The sequence below is a fragment of the Salmo salar genome, chromosome ssa14 (assembly GCF_905237065.1).
Source record: "Salmo salar chromosome ssa14, Ssal_v3.1, whole genome shotgun sequence".
Classification (NCBI taxonomy): Eukaryota; Metazoa; Chordata; class Actinopteri; order Salmoniformes; family Salmonidae; genus Salmo; species Salmo salar.
Window position 1 is genome coordinate 1,676,713 of NC_059455.1, and position 22,781 is coordinate 1,699,493.

The window sequence follows — 22,781 nt, forward strand, 5'->3', positions numbered from 1 at the left end:
ACGGGCGCTGACCTCCCTCCTTCTTCTTCACAAAAAATAAACTTGAGGAGACGGGTGAAGTGGAGGACCAAATGTACCCTTGACGCAGGGATTTGGAGACATATGTTTCCATAGCCTCCATCTCCGCCTGTGAGAGGGGATACACGTGACTCCTGGGAAGTGCAGCGTCTACCAGGAGATTTATCGCACAATCGCCCCATCGATGGGGTGGTAATTGAGTCGCCTTCTTTTTAGAGAAGGCGAGAGCCAAATCGACATATTCAGGGGGAATGCGCACGGTGGTGTCATGACGTTGCCCTCTTGGTTTTCTATGCACCATCCTACCTCCCGCTACCCAGGCTGCTGTGGTCAGAAGGCGGTCGTAAATTCCAAAGGGAATGTCCTGCTTCACAGGCCACAGTTTTGAGACAGAGTGGGTTTTGTATAGAGAACAAAGGATTCTTCCACTTCACAGGATTGGAGAACCGAACGACATTTATGTTCTGGAGAAGGTATAAAAGATCGGTGAAGAATCCAGCTACGAACTGGTCCGTTTGGTACAATTTTGTGAAACTCATGAGAGAAAATACGTACATATTACGATGATACTGTTTATATAATTGCCTCAGCTATGGGACTTACATCTAAATGGCTGTATACAATTAATGAATAAGGATAAAGCTATTTGGAAGATGTTGAGATGCTATGTACTGATGTTAATGTGAGAGAATTGTATTTCTGTTCAAAGCTTTACTAAGTCATCGGCACGCCCCCAGGGACACAGACAGGACAAGGCGTCATGTGACAGCCTTTTCTACGTTCAGTATATAAGCCCCCACCCAGGGTTTCTTTCTTTAGACCAGCTTACCTCGAGAAGAGAGGGCCAAGGTTTGACCATGCATTCCTCTACTGAACTTTAACCATACCACGAGGTTAAACTATCGATACAGAAGAATAACAAGTCTGATATTAATTACTAGTCTGCGGCTAGGTATTCGGTATCATTGAACGTGACAACCCGCGAAACATCCATTCTATAACGACATTAATGAATGTCGCTTAGAGAGAGAGAGAGAGAGACTCTCCAACAAGGATCCCGACGACACACTGAGCGTAAATATGTATATTGATTGCAATTGTTCCCGAATGAGTGAGCGTTCATGTGCAAAGGATTAGCATATCAATTCTTAATATTTATCAACCCTGTAGTGTTTTCTCCGCTGCCCCCACCCCCTTGTTTGTTTAACAAGCCGCCATGCCGGTTTAGCCCACTAGGGCACATTCCTCTACCATTGCTTTGTAACGATACCTACTGTTTTGTATGCTTTCTGTGAATTACTTAGTTTAGTAAATAAATGATTTTAAGACAATTGATGTATGGATGACTTAGTGAAGATTCGTGCAGATAACAATAATTTACAACGTTTGGAATGAGACTGACGCTAGGTAAAAATAAGTCATTAAATCAGAAGACTCATAGGTCAGATATGATATCTGGAAAGTTATATTAGGAAAATTATAACTTTGTAATCTGAATATTTTCCTTGGTGCCCCGACCTTCTAGTTAATTACAGTTACACGATTAATCAGTTAATCACGTAATAATAATTACAGAGAGTTATTTGATAAACGTCTTCAGTTAATGATGCCACAGACACGACAGTGGAGACCTGGTCTGGACTTTCCACCGTAGTAGCACCAACGGAAACCCCTAAACACCTCCCCGAGCACTCCCGCGACCACCCCGTGAGAGCCCTCTGTGGCCAAGAAACAGTGGGGTCATGACAAACTAACCAGGGTAGGCCTAGCATCACGGGAAACGCAGGAGAGTCAAAAAGGAAGACTAATTCTCTCCTTGTTCCCCCCCTGCGTCACCATGCCCAGAGGAGCAGTGGCCTCCCTGATGAAACCTGACCCTAATGGTCGACTATCTAAGGTGTGAATGGGGAAGGGCACAGCCACGGGAACAATGGGGATCCCTAAACTATGGGCGAACGATCTATCTATACGTTTCCCAGCCGCGCCTGAATCGACGATCAATGGGTCAAACAAAACCCGGTAAATACCAGCATACTGTGCACAAGCACTATAACAAACAATTACGGACAAAGACATGGGGAGGAACAGAGGGTTAAATACACAACATGTAATTGATGGAATTGGAACAAGGTGTTATGGAAGACAAGACAAAACCAATGGAAAATGAAAAGTGGATCGGCGATGGCTAGAAGGTCGGTGACGTCGACCGCCGAACGCCGCCCGAACAAGGAGAGGGACCAACTTCGGTGGAAGTCGTGACAATTACTTTTATTTAACAGAGCAAAATTATGTTATACTGTATGTGGCTTGGTCACTATAAGACAAGTTATTGTTACAATTATCCAGTTGTAAACTCTCCTAAGAGAACCAAGTAAGAAAGAAAGTCATCATTATCAGTTATCACATAAAATAAAGGTGAAATAAAAAATAAAACATTTTGTTCTGAGTGTTTGGCACTCAGAGGTGATAAATCATATTTTTCCTCCATGTAGAAAAAAAAGAAAGACACGGAAGTTGAAGAGGTGGGGGAAGGGGAAGAGGACTCAGCCCCAATGAATGATGTACGGCCCCGGCGACGAATGGACGATATCGTGGAGGAAGATGAGTGAGCCAAGACGGCTGAAGGACTCTTGAAGGACATGCTGGGGATAGTACAAGGGAGTTCCCTTGTTTTACTGGGGCAGTTTTTCAATCGTTTTTGGCAGCCTGTTGATACCCCCCCCCCCCCTTTAACCGTACATGGTTTATGAGGTTTGGAGAGTACCTAAACAACACCCCTTTATGTTTAATCTGATTGCTACCAAGCCAGTGATGCATGGTAAAGATGCTAACTTGTACCAAAGCAAATGTTGCTCATTTTACTCCATATGTTCGCCAAACTTTTCTGTGCTGCCGTCTTCTACTTTTATGAGCTATTATGAGGAAACACATTTTTACTGTACTGTATAACTTCAACCGCTTGGAAAACATCTATTTTGTTTTACTTTGAATGTACAAGATAAATAATGTAGAATAAGTAATGATGCTGAGGTAGGTCTTTGTGTTGTGACCTTTTAACTTTATTTATTTTGGCTGTACACCAGCTGGGGAACAGTTTATGGTTCCCAATAATAAACAATAAAATAACAAATATGATATATTAACCACAGATTTCTATCAAAGTTGAGAATGAAAAAGGGAGTTTTAAATAGTTTCCTGGTGTGCGGGTGATGGCTTGGTACCATTATAAAACATTTATATTATAATGTTGTTGATGTAAAAAAAACATGGTCAGTTTCTGTATAAGTGATGTTAACTGAAATGGCGGGTTGGGGGGGGAGGGGGGGTTGACTGGACAACAGTTGTTTCTTGTTTTTATATCATGTCTGTTTTAGTATTCTTTTTTAATTTCAATCTCAGGATGTAACTCCATGATACATACCGCATGGTGGTGTCCAGTTGTTGATCCCCCCCCCCCACACGCATTCTGTATTATGAACTCTCTCCATTGCCAATGATGCACAAGTATTTAAAGGTGTCTGAAGCTTCTGTAAGTTTTCTATAGATTGTAGTGTATAGCGAAGTCTTACCAACTCATGGGGCCTTTTGTATTTAAATTATGAACGCTAAAGCCCTGTCCAGTGTAACAAGAGCAAATATGACTTCTCTTATTATTGTCTATCAACACAAAGGGACAGTTCTATTCTACAATGATTAAAGGGTGATTCAGTCGTTTAATTTCCCTCTGAGAGTGTTTTTACTGTAGGCTAGTATTTTGTCCCCTTACATTCAGCGGCTGCTAAACATTTTTAGTTAGGCATTCAAAAGTTCCTTTCTACCTAAGGGCATCCACACTTTTGTGACTGAATTGCCGTAGCATGGATAAGCGTGGTCAGGGAACTCACTGTAGTTAGTTTTTGATCTGTACCTCATTTAGATAGGAATCTATTGCAAACAAGGCTTATAAGTAATCTATATTATAATACCATAAAACACAAACTCAGGGATTTGCGTCCTAGAAATTTTGAAAAGGTTTTCTTAATTTTGGGCTTAGAAGAGGCACATAGACCATGGGGTAGGCTACTTTAGATTCCACTGTTTAGTATTTTGGTTTATTTTTCCTGATTGTGGCGTGGTCGGTAACTGGAGATAGATTCTCTGAAGTGTCAGGAGACACTTTAGAGTCACTCTCCACCACCGGAGGTTGGTGGCACCTTAATTGTGGAGGACGGGCTCATAGTAATAGCTGGAACAGAAAAATGGAAGGGTATCGAACTCCATTCCAGCCATTATTATGAGCTGTCCTCCCCTCAGCAGCCTCCTGTGCTCTTCACTAATCTATCATAGTGAGAGTCAGTCTCCACCAGTCTATTAGTCAATCATTCTGCACCAATCTATTAGGTCACAGACAGACTGGTAGGATTGTCGACCATCTGCAAACCGATTCTACATGTAGAAGCAAACAAAAACAACGCCCATCAGTCGCTATAACACACCGCGCCGACAGCAAGCGAACGGCGAACTAACAGCCCCTTACTGTGCAGACCAACAATCAATCTGCTGAGATTTCTCCTTTAGACTCATTCTCCATTAAAAGCCCGGAGTCATAGTCAGTCTCCACCAATCTATCCCAGAGTCATAGTCAGTCTCCACCAATCTATCCCAGAGTCATAGTCAATTTCCACCATAGAGTTAGAAAGAGGACACAATTTTGCCATTATGGCATCTGTGACAGCATGGGCAGTGCCATTGAGGCTATCTCCATTTAAAGCAGTCAATTTTCTTTTTCTTTTGTGTTTGGAAAAAGCGTAAACCTAATATCTGTGACGTACCGCCACCTGCAGTGCTGGAGTCCTGAACCAAATCTTGTGTGTAATTAATTTATTGTTGCCACTAGATGGCGGTGATATAGCCACTTAAAGCCATTTACTAAACATACGCAAACCATTTTGAAGAAGACAGTGCTCTATTGGCTGATTGCTTCCAACCCATTGGCATCCCCACCCAGTTGACTACTTTAAAATGTTGGAAGCCCTCAATGGCAAAGTCCATGTTGTCCAATCTAAACTCAGCAAAAAAATAAACGTTCCTTTTTCAGGACCCAGTCTTTCAAAGATAATTCGTAAAAATTCAAATAACTTCACAGATGTTCATTGTAAAGGGTTTAAACACTGTTTTCCATGCTTGTTCAATGAACCATGAACAATTAATGAACATGCATCTGTGGAACGGTTGTTAAGACACTGACAGCTTGCAGATGGTAGGCAATTAAGGTCACATTTATGAAAAACTTAGGACACTAAATAAGCCTTTCTACTGACTCTGACAAACACCAAAAGAAAGATGCCCAGGGTCCCTGCTCATCTGCGTGAATGTGCCTTAGGCATGCTGCAAGGAGGCATGAGTACTGCCGATGTGGCCAGGGCAATGAATTGCAATGTCTGTACTGTGAGACGCCTAAGACAGCGCTTTAGGGAGACGGGATGGACAGCTGATCGTCCTCGCAGTGGCAGACCACGGAATGTACAATTGCTCCATCAGTGCTCAGACTGTCCGCAATAGGCTGAGAGAGGCTGGACTGAGGGCTTGTAAGGCAGGTCCTCACCAGACATCACCGGCAACAACGTCACCTATGGGCACAAACCCACCGTCGCTGGACCAGACAGGACTGACAAAAAGTGGTCTTCACTGACGAGTCACGGTTTTGTATCACCAGGGGGGATGGTCGGATTTGCGTTTATCGTCGAAGGAATGAGCGTTGCATCGAGGCCTGTACTCTGGAGCGGGATTGATTTGGAGGTGGAGGGTCCGTCATGGTCTGGGGCGTTGTGTCACAGCATCATCGGACTGAGCTTGTTGTCATTGCAGGCAATCTCAGCGCTGTGCGTTACAGGGAAGACATCCTCCTCCCTCATGTGGTACCCTTCCTGCAGGCTCGTCCTGACATGACCCTCCAGCATGACAATGCCACCAGCCATACTGCTTGTTCTGTGCGTGATTTCCTGCAAGACAGGAATGTCAGTGTTCTGCCATGGACAGTGAAGAACCCTGATCTCAATTCCTTTGAGCACGTCTGTAACCTGTTGGATCAGAGGGTGAGGGCTAGGGCCATTCCCCCCAGAAATGTCCAGAAACTTGCAGGTACCTTGGTGGAAGAGTGGGGTAACATCTCACAGCAAGAACTGGCAAATCTGGTGCAGTCAACGAGGAGGAGATGCACTCCAGTACTTAATGCAGCTGGTGGCCACACCAGATACTGACTGTTACTTTTGATTTTGACCCGCCCTTTGTTCAGGGACACATTATTCAATTTCTGTTAGTCACATGTCTGTGGAACTTGTTCAGTTTATGTCTCAGTTGTTAATCTTGTTATGTTCTTACAAATATTTACACATGTTAAGTTTGCTGAAAATAAACGCAGTTGACAGTGAGAGGACGTTTCTTTTTTTGCTGAGTTTACATGGGTAGTAGTAGGTGAGTCAGACAGACAATATGGTTTTCATGCATCTAATTTGCTTATTTCTCAGCGGCGCCAACAGCAACCCGCCTCGGCCTCCTCACCTAATTGGCTATCAAGTTCAAAAAAGTTAAGTGAATCAGGTGGGAATCGGATGGAGAGTGAGTGTGTTGTTCAAGATGGATAAACAAAAGGCAAGACCAAGTGATGCACAAAAACGCAGCAAATAAACTTAATCGAATCAAGCTCGTAACAAATTACTGAAGATAAGCAGATCAGCAAAGCTACCACCTCGTCCTCGACTGACAAAATACCAGCGCAGGTGGAGGCCTACTTAAGCACCAGCTAGCACTAGCATCCTCCCAGTCCCGATAGAGACCTCACTGCCTGGGCCCATCCATGACTGTGGCCTTGCTCCTCCTCTTCTTCCTCCTCTCGAGAATAGTGACAGTTCCTCTAATGAGAGTGCCGGCCTTCCTTCTCCTCCTCCTCTCCCAGAAAACCAAGCTGATGACTGCTAAAGAACCAGCAGCGATAATGAGAGCAAACCCCCTTTTTGGGTAAGTCTCTAAGAGCCTTGCACAACTGAATTGTACAATATTTGTGTCCCATATATATATATATGGGAGGCAGGCAAATACCTTTCACTGAGCTGTGTAATGACAGACTGACAGGGGTGAGACAATTAATTGTAATTTATCTTTTGTTGTTTGCAGGTGCACTATCCTTCTGACCCTATACAGCCAGGTCCCATCTACCTTTTAACTCCTCGCAAGTGTGGCTTGTTTGGTGTATGCTGTGAAATAATACCACAACTAGTCAACTACTTGATTGATGAAGGCATGTCATCCAGCAAAGGCAGCAGCGCAGTCATCATGTGAAGGACAGCATTGTGACAGGGGTCAACATTCCACAGCTGGTTGGACTAGAGGATGGTACAGTGCTGGTGGAAAGCTATGGCTGGCAACAACACCTGACTCTGTACTTCAGACCGCTGTCACAGATCAAGCAATACCAGCACTTCAGGTGAATATAATGTTCATTGCATTCTGAGGTTATTCTTCTTATCTAAACTTGGGGGGTGAATTGATGTTGTGCAAGGTTGTAATGTCTTTTTTTGTTGTTATTTCCTGTTTTACAGCTTCGACGGTCTGGAGCCTGGTGTTATTGTCGCCAAGGACCGTTCAGACTCAGTCGGGACCAGGTTTCAGCAGCTGCGCCACGCTGACATAGCTTCCTCCCATCTATCTCTGCACTAAGCTATCTCTGCACTTAGGGAAAACTGAAGAAATTATTTTGGGATCCAGACCTAAATTGTGTAGGTCGTCTGAAATCAGAGTGGAGTTAGGAGGTGAGGTGCTGACTACTAAAACCTCTGTTAGCTACTTGGGATGTATCCTTGATGGAAGCTTAGGAGGTGTGAGCATGGCCAATAAGGTGCTAGGGAAGGTTAATGCCAGGACTAAGTTTTTGGCTAGAAAGTCCAAGCTGCTTGATAAGGACTCCATGAAAGTGCTAGCTACTGCCCTCATTTAATGCCATTTTGACTATGCTAGTACTTCCTGGTTTGGGGGCTTATCTAAACTTATGAAGGGGAAGCTCCAGATAGCCCAGAATAAGCTGATCCGGGTAGTATTGAAGGTGAGTCCACGTACTCACATAGGCAGGAGCTGCTTTCAGGAACTAAACTGGCTGCCTGTTGAGGCTAGGGTGTCTCAGATTAGACTAGGTTTGGTTTACAGGAGTATTTATGGTCCTGCGCCCAGATATCTAAGTGATTACTTTCCTCGTGTTAGGGATGCACACAATCACAGCACCAGATCAGGTGTTGCTGATGTGTGCTTATACAGGTTCAGTAGTAATGCTGGGAAAGGTACTTTCCTGTACACTGGAGTCTCAGAATGGAATGAGTTGCCTCTGCCTATAAAAACAACGTCCTCTCTGGGCAGCTTTAAAAATAAAGTAAAAATATGTTTGATGTCCTCTGTGCCCATATGAATAACGCCTATGATGTCTTCCCTGTGGCTCAGCTGGTAGAGCATGGTGTGTGCAACGCCAGGGTTGTGGGTTTGATTCCCACGGGGGGCCAGTACAACAACAACAACAACAAAAAATGCATGAAATGTATGCATTCACTACTGTAAGTTGCTCTGGATAAGAGCGTCTGCTAAATGACTAAAATGTAAATGTAAAATGATGTAACTGGAATGACGAGATGGATGTTCTTCTTTTTTGTTTTATTATTTCACTGCCGTACTGTGTTTGATCTTGTCCAGCCATCTTGTCTCAAGAGGACCACAATGGAAATAAGTCCCAGACTTTATTGTGTGTTATCCTCTATGATTTTATTCATGTGCATGTATGGCTTTTAAGTTGTATGTGTGCTTGTTTTTTAAAATGGTCAAATTAATAAACTAAACTAAAAACTATGACAATTTATCCATTGGATGTGACTGCGGCAGCGTAGCCTAGTGGTTAGAGCGTTGGACTAATAAAGGTTGCAAGTTCAAATCCCCGAGCTTACAAGGTACAAATCTGTTGTTCTGCCCCTGAACAAGGCAGTTCCTAGTTCTTAACTGAATTGCCTAGTAAAATAAAACTGGTGATTATAGCATTTCTTTCACATGACCCATCAATTTAGACAAGTGTGTCGGGTAAGCGTCATCTAATATTTATCAAATATTTATATCTGGACACTTTCTGTTTATCTGGAATTTTTCCTTATTGTAGGCTACTACCACTTTTAGTCTTAATTTCAACACTACTTACTGTTTAACACATGACCTCACATGTGAATCCTTAAAGAGATGGGTGGGGCTGGCTTAAGAGGGTGTGAACAATGCTGAGGAGAGCTTTCCAGTAGGTACCAAAAGATTCAAAGGCCATTTTCTCAAAAGTGAGTTTACAAGTTTGTAAACTTTCAAAGCAGAATTACTTTCTCATTGTTCCTCGAAAAATGCAGTGTATGATATACCAAGTCTCTACTTTTATCCAATGTCAAAAAAACACAATTGCAAATTTTTCTACATAAGACCAATTTCAACCAGTTGGTCACATTTGCACATTATTCTTTAAAAAATGTTTTCAAGCTCTGTGAAGTTGGTTGTTGATCATTGCTAGACAGCCATTTTCAAGTCTTGCCATAGATTTTCAAGACGATTTAAGTCAACACTATGTAGGCCATGGAGGAACATTCAATGTCGTCTTGGTAAGCAACTCCAGTATATATTTGGCCTTGTGTTGTCCTGCTGAATGGTGAATTCATCTCCCAGTGTCTGTTGGAAGCAGACTGAAACAGGTTTCCCTTTAGGATTTTGCCTGTGCTTAGCTATATTTCATTTCTATTTATCCTGAAAGAAACTCCCTATTCCTTGCCGATGACAAGCATACCCATAACATGATGCAGCCACCACCATGCTTGAAAATATGAAGAGTGGTACGCAGTGATGTGTTGGATTTTCCCCAAACATAACTCTTTGCCACATTTTTTGCACTTTTACTTTAGTGTCTTATTGCAAACAATTTTGTTTTTGAATATTTTTATTCTGCACATGCGTCCTTCTTTTCACTCTTTCATTTCGGTTAGTATTGTGGAGTAACTACAATGTTGTTCATCCATTCTCAGTTTTCTCCTATCACAGCCATTAAAAACTGTTTTAAAGTCACCATTGGCCTCATGGGGAAATCCCTGAGCGGTTAGCTTCCTCTCCGGCAACTGAGTTAGGAAGGACGCCTGCATCTTTGTAGTGACTGGGTGTATCGATACACCATCCAAAGTGTAATTAGTAACTTCCCCATGCTTAAAGGGATATTCAACGTCTGCTTTTTTATGTTGACCCATCTACCAATAGGTGCCCTTCTTTGTGAGGCATTGGAAAACCTCCCTGGTCTTTGTGGTTGAATCTGTGTTTGAAATTCACTGATTGACTGAGGGACCTTACATATAATTGTATGTGTGGGGAACAGAGATGAGGTAGTCATTAAAATCATGTTAAACACTATTATTGCACACAGAGTGAGTCCATGCAACTTATTATGTGACTTGTGAAGCACATGTTTACTCCTGAACTTATTTAGGCTTGCCATAACAAAGGGGTTGAATACTTATTGACTCAAGACATTTCAGCTTTTAATTTTTTATTTATTTGTAAACATTTCTAAAAACATAATTCCACTTTGACATTATGGGTTATTTTGAGTAGGTCAGTGGCACAAAATCTCAATTGAATCCATTTTAAATGCAGGCTGTAGCTCAACAAAATGTGGAAAAAGTCAAGGGGTGTGAATACTTTCTGAAGGCACTATAGCTATATATAGTAGGCTAGATTGCATTGTCTGCATAATAAAACAATCCCTAGTAAGCTATTGTTTTGACGGTGGACTGGTTGTATTATTTGGCATTAATAGACTGGTTTTACGCAGCACAAACTTTATATCCAAGCTGTGAGACGGCTAAGGTAGGCTACAGGCCTACAGGACAGTTGTATATAAAAACAAATCTGATTAGTACGCTGTTGCAGAAAAAAATAAAAAAAAGCAATGTTTTGAATTTCACACTTTAATTACTAATACATTATTGCCGCCAGCCAGCATTCTAAATAGCAGCATTGCAACACCGTAGGCCTTTAGCTTTGTGAACCATAAAACGTTAGGCTTAACATGAGAAAATGACGAAAAGTAAACATGTTATAGAAGTGTCTCAGGCTAATGATCACAACTTCTATTATCATTTAACAAGGTTTAATAAGAATTAGAAAGTTACATGGTTAGCTCCCATAGCTGTCAGCTAAGCTATCTATTAACTAGCCTATCCGTCTCAGTTCGGATCTTAACATTACTTCCTTTAATGAACATAGGTTAGTTGTAGGACTACAATGAACTATGTAGTCAACAGGTAGCCTTCTTTCACGAGCTGGTCGTGGTTCTGCTTGATGTTCTTCTTGTGCTCTTGCTTCTGGCACATCTCCATGAATAACTTGTCTTTGACCTTGAATGTTCTGCTCTATTGAATTTAATATATTTTGGATCAGAGACATATACAACAAAATGTACAATGTGGACCCAGAGGATATCACTTAAAAGTATTAATTAAAACACTTGTTTCCAAAGTGGTCCTCGATGGTAAAAACAATAACACATATAATGATTAAAAGGAAAGACAAAATTACAAACAACCATAAATACATTCATTTATATTGACATCCTAGAAAGTGGCATTATTCACTGCACTTTTCCCTAACCTTAAAAATGAACCATATTAATTTCACATTTCGACCTTAAAAAACAATCTATTCATTGCACATCATACCTATCATTCAAATAAATACACCTGACCAGCAGTAGGGGGCACAAGGGACAGTAGAGTGGTTTCTCTTACTTAGACAATCAATGTGGTTTTTCATATAACCAGGGGCACGATCATTTAAGATGTCAAACATATAATTACGTTTAGGTTGGTCCACTCTGGACTCCAAAATCCATGCTCTTGACCTTGAGTAAATTCTATATAATTCAGTAATCTAGTGTTCAAGAGCGATCTTTTAGACATTATTTTAATACCTATGTCCCATTGGCAACTCACTGGTCCATGGTCAGACAGAGTGATGGGTTGTATGTCGCACTTAGTTACTCTATGAGCCTCAGATTTGTATGTGAAAAAGTAGTCAATTCTAGAATAAGTGTTGTGTGTTGTGTGGGTTCTCCCTAGGATGCACATGGTGCCAGATATCCACCAATCCAGCCTCAACACAGATATTCTTAAGTGCTTTATTCATTTTGGAGAGAGGAATGTTGGTTGCAGGAAGTTTGTCTAGATTGTGTGACGTGAAATTCTAAAGAAGAGAGGGACTGTAGATTCTTCCAATAATACTTTATTATAAGATTTGCAACAATTGAGCAATTAACTTCAATTAGTTCAATGCTGAAAGACCAACGAACAAGAGTTGGCTCTCTCCTTTTATAAAAAGTACATCCTCTTATCTATGTGTCAGTTAGCAGATGTGCAGAAACAGGGCCTGGGAACAGAGTTGTAAAAAGTAATTTAGCTCGTCAGTGCGGATCAAGATAGCTGATATCTCTACCATTCTGTTTCTCACTGCAACTCCCACATACCTACATTCCTGCTGATCGTAGACACAGGAGACAAGTCACACAAGACAAGTTTGTATCAGTAAAAATATTAGCATCTTTAAGTAAAAAACAGCATAGTATGTCTAATTAAACACTGTAGTATATCTAATTAATTTGTTTCCTCCACATATCCTCCCCTTTGAGACTGAGTCTCAACCTAATAGGAAATGACTTACAAGCATTAACATGTTCCACTACAATAGTCAAGTTAACTTCACTTCGGGGTATGAATGTACAGCAATGGTCACCTATCATTTTGCACCATTTGCAGAAAATGTGATGCTACTACTACATTTGCACATAAACCATTACCAAGTGGCGCAGCGGTCTAAGGCACTGCACCTCAGTGCAAGAGGTGACACTACAGTCCCTGGTTCGAATCCAGGTTGAATCACATCCGGCTGTGATTGGGCTGTGCACAATTGGCCCAGCGTCGTCTGGGTTTGGCCGGGGTAGGCGGTCATTGTAAATAAGAATTTGTTCTTAACTGACTTGCCTAGTTTAATAAAAAATCAAATCCATAACACGTTAGTCACTACTACTTATATAATTACAAACATGCTCAAGTCAATTGTACTGTATCATCCAGAAAGTCATATGTATTGATGAACTTTAACATTAGAATTTTGATAACAATGTCCCGATCATGGTTATACAACCTACATTTCAAATGACAGTCCTTAGTGCTTCACGTTGAGTTTATCACTCAAATTCAAGACCCTCAACTTAGCACACACTATCACGGTTAGAATGTACATTTACAAACAGTATATTCATCTTATATTTCCAGCATTAAATATTCTCATCACTTGTGGTAATGACAGATTGGTATCTCAGTGCATTCTTAGTCTAAATTACTATACATTTCGCAGTGTGCAGACCTCCACAATCAACCTGATACCCCAAATAAACAATTTTGGATAAGCCTAAAAAATTACGGGCACAGTTGACCACTCCCCTCCCTCCCGGCATTCATCCTTCTGGTGTTTCTTCATGATCTTCTTCAGATAGTGTTTCAGTTCATCCTGTTCAAAGTAGATGGCCCTTGATAATGTCTCTCACCTGAGCCACCACTGTCCTTTACAGTCCATTATGTCTTGTCCATTTTCCTACCAGTACACCAGCAAGTTTGGATGGGATCTCTCTCCATGCTCACTCCACGTGGATTCATGTCGCACCCCTGAGAGAAAAGGTATGAGAGAAAAGGCAGTTGATAGCTTTGACTGGATGCTGTGTACAGGTTGCTGGCTCGGACTCAGGTCTCACAGTAGAAGTGGTGTAGGACAGGGCCGTAGTGAACGCCATTTTCACAATTACTTCAGCCAGTTAGGGGGGGTTGAGGTTCACACTGTTCTTGGTCAAATTATTCCTTCCATCTAGACACCATCTGTGGTCACCTTCGCCATAACCTTGAGAGAGGACAGACCAGAACAGTTTAGGGCATTTCTGATTCAGGAAATCCAGACAAATGATTTACTGTAAAACAAATTATTACTACTACCAACATTCTTAATACAATTTCTAAAACAAATGTCTACGAGAATAACCACACATTTTTTTTCTTCAAATTGGCTTATACTCCCCTATTATCTGGTGACCTCACCGCAGAGATACCAGGTCAGGGAGTTAGAGGGACAATCCTTAGGGAGACATCCCGGCCATACAGCAGACCCTATCTGGTGAGATTCGTTATTGAAGCAAAGACAAAGGCAAGAACAACCAAAACAACAACAGCAATACACATATGTGACCGACCGACCCACCGTCTTAAGTAGCAAAACATTTATTGTGTTTTTTCCATTGGATGAAAGTAGAGACTCAGAGCTACAAAATGGTATATCATTCACTACAGTTGAGGAACAATGGGAAAGTAATTCTGCTTTGAAAGTTGATAAACTTGTAAACTCACTTTACAAAAATGTCCTTCGAATCTTTCGTGTACTACTACTGGAGAGCCCTTTTTGTCTACACCCATTCAGCATTGTTCACACCCTCTTAAGATTTAGCCCCACTCATCTCTTTAAAGGTTGATCAGAGCATTCTGTACTGACATTAACTTGCTAGCTACTTCCAGACACAAATCACAGAACAGCTCACTCAACATTACTCGCCCTAGCAGAGCTGGTTAGGCTGTTATGTTATCCAGAGCATTGGTGACTGCAACTGTGCTGTCTGTTCGTAAATTCAAAACATGTCGCTCTCGGAGCACACACAGGCCTCACTGGCCGATGAGTAGGGTTGATCCGAACGTTCTGACCTCACAACGGTAGTCAAGCCCCCAAGCTAAAATTGGCTAGCTTGCTAGCTACTTCCAGACACATAATGAGAGAACACCCCACTCTGACCATTGTGCTCGCCCTAGCAGAGCAGGTTAGGCTGTTTTCATGTTATCCAGAGTGCTGGTGACTGTAACTGTGCTGCTGGCAACAATTTAATTCCGCTTTTTTTACTGACACCATCCATATTCAACGGGTGTTGAACGTTTGTAAATTCAGCAGTTATTCTGCACTCTGGCACACTCAGACGAGAGTGTTCTGAAATCAGAGTAGATGGCCAGACTGAATTTACAAATGCACCTGAAATGGTTACTTGCATAGCGGAGTCTTTTTTAAAGACATGTAGCTAGCTAGCTAAGTAAACAATGAACCATAGTCCCAACTCATGACATTACTACCCTGCATGAATCTGCAGGTAGCTAACCAACCAGGTTCAATGTTAGCTAGCTAACATTAGGCTATAGCTAGCTAAGCAAATGGCTCTGAGATACAAATAATAAGGTCATACATGTAATGTTAGCTAGCGAGCCAGCCAGCTAATGGTAGCTAGCTAGCTAGGTAAGCGATGAACCATAATCACAACTCATGATGTTACTACCCTGCATGAATCTGCAGGTAGTTAAACAACCAGGTTCAATGTTAACTAGCTAGCCAAGCAATTGGCTCTTTCTTTCAAAATTAGAAATGTGTAATATCTGAAAATATAGCTAGATAGACTATTTTACCAGTATACATCCTTCATGGATGGACGCGTCTCCTGTCGGATGCCATGGTTGCCCTTAGTTTGAAGATGTAACCTGGAGACAGGTGTTTTCTCCATGTCCTTAGCTATCATACTCGAATTTCACTGATTTCAAAACTCGGTCCTCCAGAAAGTGGACAGTAACACTTATGCAGTTTTAATACACAATGCATAAAAAAACTGCATTAGACAGGATTACCTAGACATACTGACCAGCTCAAATAGACAAAAGTGTGCTATATGGCAGACTAATCCAAACTCAGCTCTCAGCATGTCCAGCCCACTCATTATCTCAGCCAGTCATGGCTAGCGGTAAGGTTGGTGTCTTTTTATGTGGCTAAACTAACTAGGCTCGTAATTCAACTATTTTATTTATATTTACAGATAGCATACAAGTTTGTTAAGGTACATTAAAGTTCACATGTTAGAGAAGACATTTCTGGCAAAAATCGCATTTAGATTTAAAAAAAGTTTATGTTCAAATGGCTCTCATGTGAAGTAGTGACCCGCGACATATGCCTAGTTTCCTGAAACGGGTCACATATATCACTCGAGGTGGTGAAAACTTCAATCCATTTGGAGTAACTGTCAACCATTACCATCAGATATTTTTTCATTTTACAGGCAGGCATGTGAAGAAAAATAAATTTGCATATTTACCAAAAGGCCCCAGGGGACAGGTAATTACCCCTTTGTACACCTGACTCACATCGTGATTAATGCGTCTCAAAAAAAAAACAACAGAAGGATATATTACAACGCTAGGTAGATATTTTCAGGATTTTCTGAGGCTAGTCAGCTTCAGTTAGCTTGAGATTCCAGCTCTGGCTTCATCGATGTTACGAACGTGAATGTTGATCATGCAACCGCCATTGTCTCGAGCCAGCTTGTACGGCTCGTTTATGTCGAAGCTGGCAAGTCGAACAGTAAACTTTATTTCATCGGACGATCATAACGGGTTTCCCCAAGGTTTAGAAGGCTGCCCACGTGCTCCTGCTCCACAAAGGTCTTGACCCTTGTAATCTAAATAACTATTGTCCTATTTTAAAACTTTCTTGCCATACAAGAAATAGGAAATTCAGGGATGTGATCTGGACAACATAGGAAATCAGGGAAATTAGGGGTTTGGCTACGGGGTAGGTCAGTTTCAATTATATATGATTGGAGGATGGTCAGAATAGCAGGAATTCCTGATTAATTAGGAAAAATAATGTGTGTGTGTGTGTGCACGCGCGTACATCATGAGTAGCTTGATGAAAACAAGTCACCATGTTGTCAGTGTGTATTCCATTGACCTTTGCCCCCTTTTTGATCAGCAGCTCCACTACATCCTTGTGCCCACCATCTACAGTTGTGGCCAAATGTTTTGAGAATGACACAAATATAAATTTTCACAAAGTCTGCTGCCTCAGTTTGTATGGTGTTTGCATATACTCCAGAATGTTATGAAGACTGATCAGACGAATTGCAATTAATTGCAAAGTCCCTCTTTGCCATGCAAATAGACTGAATCCCCCAAAAAACATTTCCACTGCATTTCAGCCCTGCCACAAAAGGACCAGCTGACATCATGTCAGTGATTCTCTCGTTAACACAGGTGTGAGTGTTGACGAGGACAAGGCTGGAGATCACTCTGTCATGCCGATTGAGTTCGAATAACAGACTGGATGCTACAAAAAGAGGGTGGTGCTTGGAATCATTGTTCTTCCTCTGTCAAACATGGTTACCTGCAAGGAAACACGTGTCGTCATTGCTTTGCACAAAAAGGGCTTCACAGGCAAGGATATACAGTGGGGCAAAAAAGTATTTAGTCAGCCATCAATTGTGCAAGTTCTCCCACTTAAAAAGATGAGAGAGGCCTGTAATTTTCATCATAGGTACACTTCAACTATGACAGACAAAATGAGAATGCTTTTTCTCCAGAAAATCACATTGTAGGATTTTTATGAATTTATTTGCAAATTATGGTGGAAAATAAGTATTTGGTCAATAACAAAAGCTTATCTCAATACTTTGTTATATACCCTTTGCTGGCAATGACACAGGTCAAACGTTTTCTGTAAGTCTTCACAAGGTTTTCACACACTGTTGCTGGTATTTTGGCCCATTCCTCCATGCAGATCTCCTCTAGAGCAGTGATGTTTTGGGGCTGTCACTGGGCAACACGGACTTTCAACTCCCTCCAAAGATTTTCTATGGGGTTGAGATCTGGAGACTGGTTAGGCCACTCCAGGACCTTGAAATGCTTCTTACAAAGCCACTCCTTCGTTGCCCAGGCGGTGTGTTTGGGATCATTGTCATGCTGAAAGACCCAGCCATGTTTCATCTTCAATGCCCTTGCTGATGGAAGGAGGTTTTCACTCAAAATCTCACGATACATGGCCCCATTCATTCAGTCCAGACGCTCCGGCACACTTGGTTACTCTGGACACTGTGTTGCGTTACAACTTGGTGAAGTCCATCCTCCTTTCTTCTGTAACAACACTGACAAAATAGACAAGAGATGATAAGAGGATATGAAAGGTGGAGAGAGTAACAGATGAAAGCAAATCCACACGAGTGTGTAGACTAGGCAGAGGACACAAGGACAGCTCTCTAGTCCTTACACAGGAAAAGTAGCTCGCTAGCTATGTAAATGAGTTAATACAATAAAGACACTGATAACTATTAATCTGTAGTACAATGTTAGCTGGTTAGCTATATGATAGCATATAGCATTGTACACAATTCTAAAATGATTTAATTAAATTAATATGAAATAAATGTCTATTAGATTCAATCTTATTAAACTGAAGTGGAAAGACTGACATTCATTAAAATTGTGTTTATTTTGTTTCCCACAGGTTACTCTGGGACTGGGAGAAGGGGGCATCTAAGGGGATTCTACTCGGACAACCCTCATCCGGGATTCTGCAATCCATTTTGCATGACTGTGGATGGGTTCTGTGATTTACAAGCTCTCGCTCTCAAACGACCATAATTCCAATGGATATGTAGTGCAGGATATGAGTGGGTGTAATGGATGAAAACCCGTGTGGGGATATGTACTATTTACTACAAGATGAAAATGAATTTATAGAAGGGGTGAGCAACCCAGTCCTGATTGTGGTAGTTCTGAGTGTCACGTTATTGACTTACACTGCAGAGATGATCAACAAAACCTTCACCCAGAGACCCAGGAGCATGTGTAAGCTGTTCGGGAGCAGCTTCAGCAAACCCCCGCTGAGCCCAGGTTGCATTACTACACTGATATGTCCTGTCCAGTGTGCTTATATCAGGCTGCACTGCCGGTAGAAACCAACTGTGGCCACCTCTTCTGTGGTTCCTGTATAATTGCATATAGGAGGTCTGGGACTTGGCTTGGTGCTATTAACTGTCCCATCTGTAGACAAATGGTTACATTGCTTTTCCTGCTCTTCCAAGACCACGCCTCACTGCAGCAGGTCCAGGATGGGCAAGCTGAGCCAATACTCATCTTGTAGGATCTCAACGACTACAACCGGTGATTCTGAGGCCAGCCCAGATCGCTCATGGATCCAGTATTTATGCTGCAGTAGTTTATGTGTCGGGGGGCTAGGGTCAGTCTGTTACATCTGGAGTATTTCTCTTGTCTTATCCGGTGTCCTGTGTGAATTTAAATATGCTCTCTCTAATTCTCTCTTTCTCTCTTTCTGTCTTTCTCTCGGAGGACCTGAGCCCTAGGACCATGCCTCAGGACTACCTGGTATTACATTTACATTTAAGTCATTTAGCAGACGCTCTTATCCAGAGCGACTTACAAAATGGTGCATTCACCTTATGATATCCAGTGGAACAACCACTTTACAATAGTGCATCTAAATCTTTTAGGGGGGGGTTAGAAGGATTACTTTATCCTATCCTAGGTATTCCTTAAAGAGGTGGGGTTTCAGGTGTCTCCGGAAGGTGGTGATTGACTCCGCTGTCCTGGCGTCGTGAGGGAGCTTGTTCCACCATTGGGGTGCCAGAGCAGCGAACAGTTTTGACTGGGCTGAGCGGGAACTGTGCTTCCTCAGAGGTAGGGGGGCCAGCAGGCCAGTGGTGGATGAACGCAGTGCCCTTGTTTGGGTGTAGGGCCTGATCAGAGCCTGAAGGTATGGAGGTGCCGTTCCCTTCACAGCTCCGTAGGCAATCACCATGGTCTTGTAGCGGATGCGAGCTTCAACTGGAAGCCAGTGGAGAGAGCGGAGGAGCGGGGTGACGTGAGAGAACTTGGGAAGGTTGAACACCAGACGGGCTGCGGCGTTCTGGATGAGTTGTAGGGGTTTAATGGCACAGGCAGGGAGCCCAGCCAACAGCGAGTTGCAGTAATCCAGACGGGAGATGACAAGTGCCTGGATTAGGACCTGCGCCGCTTCCTGTGTGAGGCAGGGTCGTACTCTGCGAATGTTGTAGAGCATGAACCTACAGGATCGGGTCACCGCCTTGATGTTAGTGGAGAACGACAGGGTGTTGTCCAGGATCACGCCAAGGTTCTTAGCACTCTGGGAGGAGGACACAAGGGAGTTGTCAACCGTGATGGCGAGATCATGGAACGGGCAGTCCTTCCCCGGGAGGAAGAGCAGCTCCGTCTTGCCGAGGTTCAGCTTGAGCTGGTGATCCGTCATCCACACTGATATGTCTGACAGACATGCAGAGATGCGATTCGCCGCCTGGTTATCAGAAGGGGGAAAGGAGAAGATTAATTGTGTGTCGTCTGCATAGCAATGATAGGAGAGACCATGTGAGGATATGACAGAGCCTAGTGACTTGTTGTATAGCGAGAATAGGAGAGGGCCTAGAACAGAGCCCTGGGGGACACCAGTGGTGAGAGCGCATGGTGCGGAGACAGATTCTCGCCACGCCACCTGGTAGGAGCGACCTGTCAGGTAGGACGCAATCCAAGCGTGGGCCGCGCCGGAGATGCCCAACTCGGAGAGGGTGGAGAGGAGGATCTGATGGTTCACAGTATCAAAGGCAGCAGATAGGTCTAGAAGGATGAGAGCAGAGGAGAGAGAGTTAGCTTTAGCAGTGCGGAGAGCCTCCGTGACACAGAGAAGAGCAGTCTCAGTTGAATGCCCAGTCTTGAAACCTGACTGATTAGGATCAAGAAGGTCATTCTGAGAGAGATAGCAGGAGAGCTGGCCAAGGACGGCACGTTCAAGAGTTTTGGAGAGAAAAGAAAGAAGGGATACTGGTCTGTAGTTGTTGACATCGGAGGGATCGAGTGTAGGTTTTATGGTATGATGACTCCTTGCTGTCCCCAGTCCACCTGGCCGTGCTGCTGCTCCAGTTTCAACTGTTCTGCCTGCGGCTATGGAACCAGCGCGTCGGGGGGGTACTGTCACCGATCCCTCTGGAACTTTCATTGCGCACACCTGGCCCCTATTCCCACTGATTGTTTTGTATATATGTGCCCTTTGTTCACCATAGTGCTGTCGATTTATTGTTACAATGTCCATTGGTGCTGTGTGTTTTGGCTTTCGTGCCACGTGTATTGTGCAGATGATTACGGGTCTCGTCCCGGGTGATAATCATTTTGCGATTGTGTATTTATTCGAGGTAATCCTCGCTCTTTTGTTTGGGTCTCAACCCTGTGTTTGGTATAGTTTTTGTTTGGTCTTTGTCCATGTGCCTGTACAATTTTGGTAAATAATGTACAATTTTGGTAAATAAAAACCCCTATTACGCATTCCTGCGCCTGTCTCCCGACCCTTTATGCCAACGTGACCGGTGGAGTGCTACAGAGATGGTTGTCTGTCTGGAAGGTTCTCCCATCTCCGCAGAGGAACTCTGGAGCTCTGTCAGAGTGACCATCGGCCTCAGTTTGGCCGGACGGCCAGCTCTAGGAAGAGTAATGGTAGTTCCAAACTTCTTCCTTTTAAGAATGATGGAAGCCACTGTGTTCTTGGGGACCTTCAATGCTGCATTTTCTGGTACCCTTTCCCGGATCTGTGCCTTGACTCAATCCTGTCTCGGAGCTCTATGAACAAGTCCTTCGACCTCATGGCTTGGTTTTTGCTCTGACGTGCAATGTCAACTGTGGGACCTTATATAGGCAATTGTGTGCCTTGCCAAATCATGACAAATCACCTTTACCACAGGTGGACTCCAATCAAGTTGTAAAAACATCTCAGGGATGATCAATGGAAACAGGATGCACCTGAGCTCAATATTGAGTCTCATAGCAAAGGGTCTGAATACTTATGTAAATAATATTTGTATAAATGTATAAAAACCTGTTTTTGATTTTGTTACCTTTCTTGCCTCGCCTCCAGACCGTCGTCGCACGGCTCAGGGGAGCCTTGACTTGCTGGCTCCAGGGCCAGAGAAATGTACAGACGCTCTGGGGTAATTCCCACATTTGGGGATCTTATCTGCTGCTAATGACGAGCTAGTCTGGAATTCCACTGAAGTAGTTAGCTTTTATTAAAACTTGTACATCATTTGAGGTAGTCCAAATGACAAAATAAAATAGTGGGCTAACGGAGTAAAAAGAACGTGGCTCACAGTCCGGCTACATCCCCATCACACACAATTGCATTCAAAACCGAAAGTTAACTTACTACGTTGCCCATAATGCAGTTCAGTGTTTTAAAGCTATACCCAATGCATATAATATAAAACTGTCAGAATTTACAGTCCCACCTACATCAGTGTGTTTTGTTCTTTTTTTGGGGGGGGGTCTATAATAATGCAGCAATAAAAATGTTTAACGTCCCAGAACAGTTCATATGTAACAGTTCAGTTCAACATCAACACACAATCACCTAACTGGTTAGGTGGTCTTTTGTTCCTCTTTGGGCTCCCTGTGGGAGTCTGACCGAAAGCAGGGTGAGTAACAGTCCATGCTTGGCCTTGATGCATTATGCTACCCCCACTAGACTGAACTCCTTCTGGTGTCGCCGACCAACTCACAAAAGAAGTGGTATCAGAAGCAAGCTCTGCGTCCTTCTCACTACCATTGTCACTGTTTTGTTAGTCCATGAAAAGGGTGGGTAGATCCAGATCAGAATCGTGGAGGCCTGCATCCAGATCAGGCGACAAGACCTCTGCAGGTTGCCACGATTCAGCATGTGTTGACACCCAGCTGTTGTCTAGAGTCGTGCGGGAGTTATACGGCTTGACTTTGTCGTGATGAACAACCTTCACCTTTGTTCTCGGACTCTTTTGAATCCGGTAA

The 22,781-nt window shown here is 42.8% G+C and overlaps 1 protein-coding gene and 1 pseudogene across 2 annotated transcripts in view; both read left to right on the top strand.

Moving 5' to 3' along the window:
* ankhb (ANKH inorganic pyrophosphate transport regulator b) overlaps window positions 1-3,735 on the top strand; it is a 76,617-nt gene extending 72,882 nt beyond the window's left edge. Inside the window, exon 12 of one of the 2 annotated variants that reach the window (XM_014139085.2) lies at window positions 2,511-3,735. In XM_014139085.2, coding sequence (XP_013994560.1) covers window positions 2,511-2,627 — 117 coding nt within the window. In that variant the 3' untranslated portion in view covers window positions 2,628-3,735. The remainder of the gene's footprint in view (window positions 1-2,510) is intronic. The other variant, NM_001140633.2, reaches the window with a different exon arrangement.
* Window positions 3,736-18,619: 14,884 nt separating this feature from the next.
* On the top strand, window positions 18,620-19,158 carry LOC106568773 (E3 ubiquitin-protein ligase RNF170-like; annotated as a pseudogene).
* Window positions 19,159-22,781: the final 3,623 nt, after the last annotated feature.